We start from the raw sequence: 12,734 nt of genomic DNA, 5'->3' as shown, positions 1-12,734 counted from the left end.
GTGAACTACCATTTTGAAAATGTATGCATCCGATGAAGTGAACTGTAGCTCATGAAAGCTTATGCTCAAAGAAGTTTGTTAGTCTCTAAGATGCCACAAGTACTCCTTTTTATTTTGAAAAAGCAATTAACGTGACAAAATTATGACAGATTTTAATGGGTATGGCAAAAGGCACATCCCTGACATCAGTGCCACCATCACCACCCACCATCTCTGAATTTGAAGTTCATGCTGCAAAGCATGGAAACGAGAGCTTGTCAACAACACAGTTGTACAAAGTTCTTTAGTATGGGCAAAACAACATAGTTTTTGTAACCTCGTTCTCAGAATTGGATAAACTGTTTTAGCTGACACTTAATAAGAACATTCCAGCCTGAAGCAGATACCTTTCATGGAAAATATCAGCTCAAACAGTTAAAGACTGGCAAAGTTATAAGCAACTGAAAATAGGGTCTTATAAAGGAAAGCATCAGGCAACCTTAATGTTGGATGTCACTACTTTCTCCACCTATACTAATATGTAATATTCAAGGGCCTGATCCTGCAGCATGCTGCCCTTCATTGGGAGCTCAGCACCTCCGAGGTAATGTTCAGCATGTTGCATCTCACTGCACCAATCATCTGTACCAAGGCTTTTCTCAGATTTCCATTTGGTGAAAACCGCCATGAATGCTTCTTTGCAATGTTAGAAGAATTATATAATCTCAGCGTATTCAAACACACACAAGCACGCACACACACTTCAGCATGTTTCTCAGCAAATAAATACCAGGAGCTATTTTCACCAAACAGAAATCTGAGAAAAGTATCTGTACAGGCAGCAGATCCTGGGTGCATATATATGTGCGTGTGTGTGTGTACACACACTCATTATGTTATGCCTTCTCTTCCCTATTATTTATTAATAAGAATGTTTCATGAAACAATATCTTTGTTACTCTGAAGTGAATCTGCTCTTGCTGCTTGTAAGTGCTATCAAAATCATCTCCATAGCAACTAATTGTGATGCCAAGGAGATTGTTCTTAAAAAGAGGAATACAAAAGGAAGCATGTGAACCACTTAGAAAATGGAGTTCTTTATTCATGCAGATATACCCAGCAGCTAAATGTGAGGGAAGATTAATATCTAAAATAATAGTAAACCAGGGCAGAGAGTGTGAAGAACTAATTAATATTCAGTGACTAAATAAATGATGACTAGAGGTGGAAAATTCCTGCTAAATGGTTTTTTTAACTTCTCTTTACACCTAATGTGCTCTAGAATTAATGCTTACATTTGTATAGTGCTTTTTATCTTTAAAGAACCTAGACAAGTATTGGGCCCAATTACTGTGTCTGGTAAGCCCCTTTTGCATTTCTACTGTGATGCAAAGAGGTCATTGAGCTGGCTTCACCAGTCAGCAGAGGAACTTATCAACTTTTTCCCATCTACGTAGTATAAAATTTGATATAAGAAAATCATTTCCATTAATGTGAAGGTGGTAGCTGAACTAAATATCTATTTTAAAAAATGAAATTAAAGTCACCTGATACCAAAGAGTCTGTTTTGCCCAATAACTCTCATTGGGACAGACTGTGAACCCCTTACTCATGCTGGTGAGTGTTGCCATCAGTGGGACTGCAAAAATGGCTCACCAGCATGAGGAAGGGATTCCGTCTAGCCCAATATGATCCATGTGAGTGAGGCATACTTTGGTCACCCAGTCTTGGAAGCTGTTGCTGAGTAGGTACTGTTAGGTTCTGAATACCTTCAGCTCCCACTGACTGTCGTGGAAGCTCAGGCCATTCACATATTGGACGACTGGCCCAAAGAAGAGGTTACCTACTAGTGTTTACCAGCTACATTTTAAGTAAAATAAAAAGTAGGGAGTATTTCAAAAAAGGAACAGTGTTTATCTGGAGAGCATGGAGTTTTTAAAGAAAATAGACTTTCTGGAGAAATATGAAGATAATGCCACTATCCAATGATTGTGAAGTATTCCACTTTCACTTGATCTTTTAAAGTTAATGAACCATGCTAGTTTCCCTGGGAGAAATGTATTGCTCTTACTTAATATGTACATCATTATTAATTGGGCAAACAGGAGTCACCCCTCCTGACAGCAGGGATGCTGGATTACACAGCATGTGGACATGAGCCAAAGACCTTCCTGACAATCAGTTCTGCTGCAAGGCTGTTTCTTTGGACTTTCTGTTATAAATAAATAAATGGGTAGATAAAATGACCTTTTTGGAGTGGAGAGTCAGGAGACTGGTACAACTTTCCCTTCTTGTGACAATTCTTTCCCAGAGAATTTGTTTTTAATTGTGCTCCCAGGCAAATACTACAATTAAATCATTATTAGTCTCATACAGCACATATGAAGTCATCACAAAGTTCAATAAAAGCCGCCACAGACTAATAAGTGATAATAAAAGAACAAGATTATGATAATCACTAGGCGAGTGTCTGAATGCATTATAGTTGTACTGAAGTGAAACATCTTATCAACAAAACAGCTTCCATGAGATGAAAAGTTAGTTAATAAGAATGGCTTCTTAGTCCAACTCAGTGTACAAGACTCCAGACATTGTTATCTCATATTTACAGCATCCGTTAGAGAATTTCTCATGCTTTCTGGGGGAGGGCATACTACCCTGAACTAATATCTTATATGGGACAAGCACATAGCACTTTTGTTCAAAGAATTTATACACACACTGGTCAGTCCATTGACCTGCTTATCCATTATTTAACAGAAAGTACAATTAGATACATAGGTACAGGTCTGGAGTGTTGCACACCTATGCACAGGTGAAAAAGTAATAAAAAGGGCAGGGAGTGTAAGGGAACTCAGGGAGTGTAAGGGAACTCAATCCTGCATTGAGGAGTGCTGCTCAGCTACCGGATAATTTTTGCCTAGCAGAAGGAAAATGGCCAAAGGAATAGCTATAGCTCAGAGTCTTGTTAGCATGGTGAGGCTCACTCTTTGGAAAACTGCATATTTACATGTTTATTTTGTCATGCCCCTTGCTGAACAGATCCATTGACTTATCTGAGTGTGGCCATGAAACCCTGATGAGTTAAATCCAACCTTGTGAAGACAGGCACTACTCTCCTGTCCCTGTGTATGCTATTCAGTGCTTAATTTGTGGGGGAGCTTGCCTGGGCTCAGTCCCGGCACTGCTAGGCTTGGAACTTCATAGCCCTGGCACATCTGTGCTTGTCATGTCAGTTATGAAAGTTTTGAAAATCTCTCCTTTTTGCTCTGAAATATGTTTTTTTTTTAAATTCTCAACACAGTTGTATCCATCAGGGCCATTACCAGGGTGGAGTGAGTGGGGCAGCCACCCATGGTGCAAAGCTGGGGGAGTGGGGGGTGTAAAAATAGGATGAACAAATAAAATGGCAGGGGGTCCCATGGGTCCCATTAGCATACCATGCCATTCTTACTTCTGCACTGCTGTTGCCAGCAGCGCTGCCTTCAGAGCTGGGTGCCCGGCCAGCAATCACCACTCTCCATCCACCCAGCTCTGAAGGCAGCACTGCCATGAGAAGCAGCGCAAAAGTAAGGGTGGCAGGTATGGGACCCGTGAATCCCTGTTCCACTGCAGGGCTCTGCCTCCTACTGTTTCTTTTTTCATCCATCCCATTTTTCTGCCTCCCTCCCCTGGCTTTGCGCCCTGGGTGGCTGCCCCACTCACCCTGCCGTGGTTGCTGCCCTGGTATAATATGTGGTGTGAACCTCTAACACTAATACACTTTCAAATAAACTTATGACTGAACGTGCAGCGGTATTACTGACATTGCTAATGACCACCACACATTCAAAGTCATAACCAGTTTAAAATCTGAAATTAAATCATTGCTTGAGCCCTGGGACAGGAGTTGCAGACTGTGCTAAATGGGTGTCTAGCACTTTTACGCATCAGCCCCTTACTGATGGTGATTGCATCATTTCCGGTGCTTGAGTTCACATTGGCTGAGAGTCGTGTGTTGCTATGGCAAATGGACACTCCTTGGGATAAAAACCTGCAGCAATGTAACTGTAGCTTTGAGGGTGAATGCCAAATTCAGGATGTATGTGGTTGACAGTCCTCAGAAATCATCTTCAGTTGCTCACCAAATATGAATATAGAGCCATTATTATCTGTTTTCTATAGACTTCATAGTGCTGTGTGAGACATGCCAGAAACACCCAGAAGCTTTAGCATTAGCACAGGGCACTTCATTGGACAAGAGTTACAAGAGTGTTTTCAATAAGCAATATGTTATTATTCATTAGTAAGACTACGATTTAGTCACAGGGGTCACGGTAGTCACGGATTCCATGACTTTACCGGGCCACTGTGACTTCTTCAGCTTCAGCTGTCCGCAGCTGAACCCGGGGCTGGAGCCATGGCTGGGGCTGGAACTGTGGCTATGCTCCCCACATAGCTCTGTGATGTGGGGCGCAGCCGGGGCCGTGTGCTCCTGCCCCGTGATGGGGGCGGCTCCAACCACAGGGCTTGTGGCAGGGGCCGCAGCTGGGGCCGTGCACTCCTGCCACACAGCGGGGGGCTGCAGCCAGGGCTGCGCACCTCTGCCACGCAGCTTGTATGGTTATCTTTAGTAAAAGTCACGGACAGGTCACGGACTCCGTGAATTTTTGTATGTTGCCCGTGACCTGTCCGTGACTTTTACTAAAAATACCTGTGACAAAATCTTAGCCTTATTTATCAGTGTTCTAAATATGATGGTGATAGATTCAATTCCAGGTACCTTCTAAGTTGTTAGTAATATGTGCACATTATGGGATAATGTTTATTTTTAGTTCTTTGCTACCGTCCAAATATAAAAGTGTTATGCTTTGCCCTTCTCACCTAGGGGTGTCCAACCTGAGGACTGGGGGACACTTATGGCCCTTGGGCTCTAACTTCTGGCCTTTACGGTGGCTGTTAAGAAAATTTGTATTTGATTATTATTGAAAAATGAGATTGCTAAGTGGTGCTCTACACATTTTTAAATTGGAATGTTTTCACTATGGGGAGAAGCATAAGGGTTGTCACCTCGCCGGTTGTCTCCCACTACTTCCCTGCAGTTCTAGGAGCAGTTCTAGTGTGAGCTTAGGGCGGTCTTGAGCAGCTGCTGTCCCTTCCCTGGTTCAGCTCTTGTGCATCTTGCCTGGTGTCTGACTGGTCCATCAAAGGGAAAGGAGGGAAGTAGTTCAGGCAGCTCCCATTGCCTGCTTACCTACCCATCAGTGAGAGCCCCAGAGTCAGCAGGATAGTTCAACTGGCTCTGTGAGCCTGGCTAAGGATAACATCCTTCCCTCCCTCCCTCAGCCATCTAGAGCAACACAGTACAGCAGAAAAAGAGACACTGAGGACCAACAAACAGATTCTCTCCCTCAGCCCCAGTGCAGGCTAGAACACTATAGGGTGCTGCCCTAACTTGTCTCTGTTGGCTGTGGTCCCTGAAGGATCAGGCCAGAGTGCCGAGCATTGCAGCCAATCCCCTTCCCTCACCCTCAATACACCCCCTGTACCAGAGACTAGACGAAGCCAGCTATGTCAGCTCTACACCCTTTTGGGAGACCCTTTATGCCAGGGGACATCCCACAAAGGGACTGATTGGTGGGCTTCACACTTTTTACACTGCCTGAATGGTGCAAAATCAAAGGAACGGGACAGTGATTCTGTCCCAAAGTAATAATTGATTTTTTTTTCAAATGTTGTGTTCAGTTCTCAGGCTCTAACCATATATTACCATGATAGTTTGGGTAGATAATCAATCTTACAAGTCCTACATAAATACGTCAATTCAGGCAATTGTTATTTTGTGAGAAGTTTGAAACATCCTAAATAGTCGAGTATGTGGAAGATCTATGTATAGTTTGTAAATGTGCATGCACAAATGTTGTATTTTGTACATTGTATTTTCACACTGTGCTCTCTCACATGGAGAGAACCAGATCCTAGGCTGATGTAAGTCATCATGACTCCATTGTCTTTTAAAGATCTATGCTGATTTACACCAGTTGAGGATCTGAGCCTCCAAGAATGTATGCAGTTCACAACTGCCATCACATTTCCATGGTATCTGAGTACCTACTCCCTGTGTTATTGTGGTTCAAATGGCTGTGATTATGTGCCTGATCCATTGCTATCTGATGTAAATGGAAAGATTCCTTGTGGCTTCAGTAGGTTTTGAATCACATACTAAGTCACTCTCTAATATCTGGCCTACAGTGCGTGCAGATGCTAATAAACTATAGCTAACTGAGACTTCCCTTTAACTCAGCTGGTAGAGGAAGAGCTCTGTGTAAGCTTGAAAGCTTGTCTCCCACCAACCGAAGTTGGTCCGAGATAAGATATGACCTTACCCACCTTGAGAGCCAAAGGCATTTCTTTTTATTCCTGATGCCATATGTGCTCAGTTTAAGTGGTGACCTTGTTGCCTGTCATTTGTGACAATGAATTTATTGCACTGTGATCCTTTGGGGTGCTTCTTTTCTTGTTTTCACAAGTGTGTTTGTGTGAACTGTGTGCCAGAATTTTAACCACGATGTTCCTGTTTTTCAAAGTGCTTTTTAAAAAATTAATTGATACATTTTTTTAATGGTGGATTTCATTGCAAATTTCTCAATTATAAATCCTGTCAACTATTCAATGCTATATTTTTTTACTGTCTGATATCAAATGTCTTTCTTGGTAGTATATGTAATCTCCTCTCACTGGATCTTAAATTATGGACAAACAATTCTAAAAAGAGCAACTCTACTATTGGGATGAACAAAAATCTCTTCTGGCTGGCTGTAACAATGTATACCTTTTAATACTGGATTTAGTAAACTAGCACAAATATGGACTCTTTCCTGGTGGTCTCAGTAGAGAGGCCAAGGACAGAATTACTATTTATGCTGAAGTATTCTGTCACTCCATTGGTGGGGTACAATGGGGTACATTGGTGAGGTTGGCAGTTTAAAGAATCTCTCATTTTACTCTGTGCTTGACCTCTTCTGTGGATAAATAGAAGACATATTTTATAGACGCTTCATTACTTTAAAAATAAACACCCAGCCTTTATGAGAAATGGCTTGTTAAGATGTTGAAAGTTATGCTTGTGGTTTTCTGTAAACCCTAGTACAGTATGTTGTTAAAATGCACAGCTCTCAACATAACGTCTTGTTTCAAATTCCTTCAGATGTCAACATTTAGACCCAAGCCTTCCTTCGCAATTCCTGAACTTTCACCTACTAATGCAGTATGTACAAAGTTAGCAATGCTCAACTATAATGTTAGATTTGAGGCATAGATATTTACAGTAAGAAATATAAATGATGTATGCCAGATTATATAACTTCAAGCTTTCATCAGGACAGTGATCTGTTGGATCGTCGGAAACACTGCTTCGGTGTCCAATCTGAATCTGGAGAGGACCTCTACTTTTCCGTGGAGTTAGAGTGTGACCTAACCCTATGGGAAAAAGCCTTCCAAACAGCAACTTTTTTAGAAGTTGAACGAATTCAGGTGAGATAGCTGCCATAATGCCTGTGTTTTGGAGACTTAAGTGATGGTCAGTGATGAAAATGAATAAGAAAAAAGCCAAAGTGAGATGGAATCATCTAACCGTCTAATGGATTACTCACATTATTATTATTGTAACTATACAGTGTCCTAGTTGTTCCTGGTGTTTTGATTATATGTCTGTCTAGCATTTCTCTATATTGCTCAGCTCTAAGTACAAGAAGATACTGTCACCTTTCCCATGGAGTTTGTAATCAAAGGCTCTTAGGACATCCTTACCCATCTCAAATTTCTGCCTTTAATTACCATGGATAGGTAACTCAATAAATAATGACAAAAGGCAATAGGCAAAGTAGGGACAGAAGGAAAACAGGAGAGAGAGTCTTTAAACAATGGGGAGGTAACACAGCTGTTTGGACAGCATTGTTGTACAATCAGATGATATAAAGGACCCAATTCTGACCTCACAAGGATTAAACTCTCATTGCAGTTAATAGGTGCTGCACCAATATGAGGGCAAAACTGAGCCTAACACTTTTGTTTTGTTTTTTCCATACATTTCTTGTTTGTTGCCATTTCTTTTTAATTATCAGATGCCAGAGTGAGGAGTAGGTGATACCAGAGTAGAGATTAGTAGTGGACTATTCTATAGCTATAATTATAGAGCAAGCTGGGTAATATTAGTTGCCCAGTCAGCATTTTACTGTGAAATTAAGGTGACCAACAGTGAATGATAGTTTATGTTAAAATATAAAAAGAAGTTCCCAGTTCTTTCTGATTCACCCATTCCTAGCTGTAATGTTGATATAGCAATCAGAAAAATATCTTTTTGGATACATCTGCAAAGATGTTGTCATGATTAGTCTTCCAGCTGAACACATAAAAAATCATATTTGCATATCAGTAGAATATTTGTGCATCTAAGTGTTAGATGCTGCCCCTATTTGGTATATGTAAATGCTGGTTTGTGCTCAAAGACAAGTTTCTATGCATACATCTTTTTTGTGCCCTCATTTGAACATCGGGCGCTTATTGTTTAAGCAAAATGTTAAATGTTTATATATGGCAATACCCTCCTGATCTCAAAACCATCAGAGCTGAGATGAAATATGTTTAGTTTATAAAACTGGTTCCCATATGGCAGAATTACACATGCTGTCACTTTTCATGCATATAGCTAATTCCGTTAATCTCAGAAATGCCAATTTTTAACTTAAAAATGTTACTCTCTGTTACATTTTAAAGGAATAGTTTTAACTTTTATTACTGTGCTGGAAAATGTAGACGCAGTTACTATTTAAAACAAAACAAAACAAAAACAAATAATCTCCTAATTCAGAAACATCAAGATACCTCTTACTTCTCATATCATTACCTGAGGCAATGTTTGTAACTGCACTACAGGGCATTCCACAAAAGAAAATATAACAAAACATCTATAATAACCATCAGCACTCAAGTTACTTCAATTTTGTCTCTTCTTATAGGGGTACCTGCTGTTCCACTTCTGATTTTTGGCTCTACCTCTTAGATTTTATACTTCAAATGTATTTAATGTGCTTCAGTGTCCCCAGTAATACCTCTTCTAACAGTCTTATTCCCACGTCTCCCCACTGTGATCTTGTCTTTATTGAGCTGAAAGTATTTTTTTACGTGCCAAAGTTACATTTTGGCTATAGCACATGTGAGAAACTGAACTATCAACAGTAAAATATTTTATCATTTGTGAAATTGACAGAAAGCCAAAATTCACAGAATCAGTTTCATCTTTTGTGTGTACACTTTTAGTGTTGTATGTGAACTTCTTCCTACATCCCAATGAGGGGGGAAAGGGGATGGGCAAGATGCCCATTCCATTACCTGAATTACTTTTAGTTTGCTCTAATTTTCTTTCAATAGTTTGTGACTTAATCCTTCTTCCCACAGTTTTGTTGCACATTTATCATCAAACACATAATAGATTTTCAGTGGTAGTTGAGAAGTGGCATGATTGGCCTCTACAAAGTGCCAATGAGTCTCATCATTCTGTGACAAGGAAAGAGCCAGGTTAAAATCAGAATGGGGTCTCATGGATGGATGATCAGAAAAATATAAACGGGCACTCTCAAATAATAATTATATTGATATTTAAAATCAAGTCTCTATGAAGTCACATCACAAGCAAATGGGTAACTGCATTCAGTGTCTTATTTGCATATACAATTCACTTTCAATGCAAACCCACGTATATGCAGATATTTCTGCATATAAGCCATCCATATTTTTTACATTTTAATTAAATATGGGATTTTGTTAATTTTTCATTTTAAAAAGATCATCCAAATGTAGGCTGGACTCTACTATAGTCACACTTATTGGCAAAATTTCTCTACTGGTATAAATTAACATATCTCCATAGAAGTCAATGGAACTATGCCAATTTACAACAGCAAAGAATACAGTCCATAGAGTTTATTACAAATATAGTTATTTAAAAATAAACCTGGTTAAGACCACAATTCAGCAAGATACTTAAGCACTTGCCGCACTTCTAGCATGTGAGAAATACCACTGAAGTCAAAGTCAATGAAGTCAGATAGATACCTTGCTGACTTGGGACCCAAGTTCATAGCTTCTGCAGCTTCTAACACACAAGTAAAGAGCAAACTTCCCTTAGGAAAAAATAAGATTTCAGGAAGACAAATAAACAATAAAGCTGATAGCACTTTGACATTAACATGTCATGCAATTTATAATAATGTAGAGGTGCCATTGTAGAGTTATGTTATACCTATGTTATAGTTAATTAGTTTTCTATAGAGCAATAAGGAACATCCATGCGTATAATTAGATATTTAAAGAAAAAACAGAAGTCACATAGATAGTGGGGGAAAAAATCCTTTTCCCTGTTGTCTTATAGCATTTTTTTTAAAGTGTGAGAAGAACCCAAGACATCTGCAGCATTTATAGTAGTGTTCAAATTAACTGAAGTCAACTGAATGCGGCTGACAGTCTTTCTTGAAGTCCCTACTATTTTATGTTGAATGTTGCATTCCTTGCTTTATGGGCTTCCTTTATGTACTTTCTTACTATTGTTCTTGTTTTTATGTTAGCTGTTCACTCCAGAAGATGAGCATTATTGTGTAGCCTGTCTTGTGATTACATTGTAAAGTTTGCCCCCATGGAAGTTCTGTGCTTGAAAAGTTGAGTTTTAAAGTCTGAATTGATTCTTGAACCTATAACCCAAGTGTTTTCAGGTTCTCCAAGCTTCAGAAATAGCTTACAATATGCTCATAGCACATCACGCCTTCCATAATTTAAACACCTCCTTGGAACTGTAGTGTGAACTGAGGGCGTAGGATCTGAGGAACATAGTACTTTGGGCTGTCATCTTCTGGAGCTGAGCTCCTGAATTATTCATGATCCCAGTTTAAGATTCCATACTGTGGGAGTGCACTGGGACTGAGAGAGGAAATATTTTGTGGCTGTTTTTTTGGGACACATTTTTTACAAGGTTTCATGTTTTTGTGTAGGAAGCCAATAATCAATGTGAAATCATTCCATGGTTTGTTATGGTTTTTAGTACACCTTTAAGGGTTTTCCTTAAAGCTGTAATAACTTTGGCATTATCCATGCACCTGGGTAGTATTCTTCATTTTATTCTCTCCAAGTTCATGAAGGAGGAGCTGAATTAAAGATTGCAGAATAATTCAATATGAAGAGACACCCAGAATAAATAGAGTTAACTAGGTTTACCTTTATCCTATAGTGCATATTCCAAACTTACTGCAACAATTTAATAATAATGAATTATTACTTAGGATTATTATTTGTATTACCACTGTCCCTGTGAGCCCTAATTATCCTGGATCAGGACCACATTGTGCTCGCTGCTGTACAAACACAGAAGAAAAGATGGCCCCCGTCCCAAAGACCTCAAAGTCTCATTTGGTCAAAGGCCATTATAAATTTTACCTGTTTTTATGTTTGTTTGTTTTTACTCTGCTAATTGTGTTTTAGATACCTCTGCAAGATTTCTAGGAGTTAAAAAGATGAGCGGAAACCTTAGGCTGAAGTGATAGATTGAGACTGATCTTCCATATGGGTGGAGTTGATGATTATGCTGTTGGAATAGGAGGTCAGCTCCGTTAGAGCAGACTGTTATTCCCAGTCTGAGATATTGTCTTTTTGACAAATTTTAGGCCTCAGTGTAGTGTTCGTGTTTACTTAATGTAGCTGGAGCAATGTAAATAAAGCAGCTGTTGTTTTATACATGTTGTAGTGAGTTAATAATAGCACTCTGCCGCTACCAGTTTTTGCTTTGCATGTTAAAAACCTGAGAGATTTTCAATATTTGGGAATTCATAAATCTGATCGAGTGTGACATGTGCTACTTTACAAATGTGAACCCATTTTTCCTTCAATGGGATGAAATGTTGCCAAAGCCAAAATCATCTCCTCCCCCGCCCCTTGCCCCCCATATTTGACCCATGGGAAAAAGATTTAATATTTATAATATAATAGCATTTTTACAATACATTTGCAGTGAAAACTGCCTCTCACTTCTGAAAACACAACAACAAATAAAATATGAAGGTAAACCTACAAAATGAAACCCTGATTTTTGAATAAAAGTGGGAGTTTTCTTAACATAGCATTAGTTAACTTTTTTAATGAATGGGACCACATCAAAATAAATTGCATTTCACATGTTGCATGGTCAAATGGTTGAAGTGTGTGTGTACAACTTCTCCCTACAGGAAGGAACTAGAACTGCTCTCTCATTTCTCACTCTCTCTAGTGACTGGCAGAAAAATTTCATATCTGCCCTAATGACAACTAATGGAGATTTTACTTTAGTTTAGGTGCTAGAAGTCTGCATATTTGAAGCTGAAAGCCTTGAATTATGTGATGTGCTTGTACAGTTTATCTAACAACTATGGTATGTGTCTTGATGCAGCCATCACCATATTCTATCCTGGAGAGAAAGGTAGTGCACCTGTATATCAGCCAGCATATTAACTGAACAAGATGCAATTATTTCAGTTCCACAAAGTGTACTTAGCTTAAAGTTTTCAAAATGTCTGTGTTCAAATCCGAGAATAATATATCAAGTAATAAATGTTTCTTGCAATTTAAGAAGCAGGTGTACATGGTTCATCTTTTTAGCGCAGAAGAACCTTTCCACAAAGAAGATGTAGTTTGTGGTCCTTGTCTTCAGGGGGCTGCCCATTTAAGTGTGCTTCAAAAAGTAAAGCCATTCTGTT

The 12,734-nt window shown here is 39.3% G+C and overlaps 1 protein-coding gene across 1 annotated transcript in view; it reads left to right on the top strand.

The window, feature by feature from the left end:
• SNTG1 (syntrophin gamma 1) overlaps positions 1 to 12,734 on the top strand; it is a 516,894-nt gene that overhangs the window by 459,537 nt on the left and 44,623 nt on the right. Inside the window, exon 15 of the mRNA XM_084622009.1 lies at positions 7,339 to 7,491. Coding sequence (XP_084478135.1) covers positions 7,339 to 7,491 — 153 coding nt within the window. The remainder of the gene's footprint in view (positions 1 to 7,338; positions 7,492 to 12,734) is intronic.

This window comes from Lepidochelys olivacea (assembly GCF_965140295.1).
Source record: "Lepidochelys olivacea isolate rLepOli2 genome assembly, chromosome: 2".
Lineage (NCBI taxonomy): Eukaryota > Metazoa > Chordata > Testudines > Cheloniidae > Lepidochelys > Lepidochelys olivacea.
The sequence above is the reverse complement of the archived record's forward strand: the minus strand, read 5'-3'. Positions and strand labels throughout refer to the sequence as shown.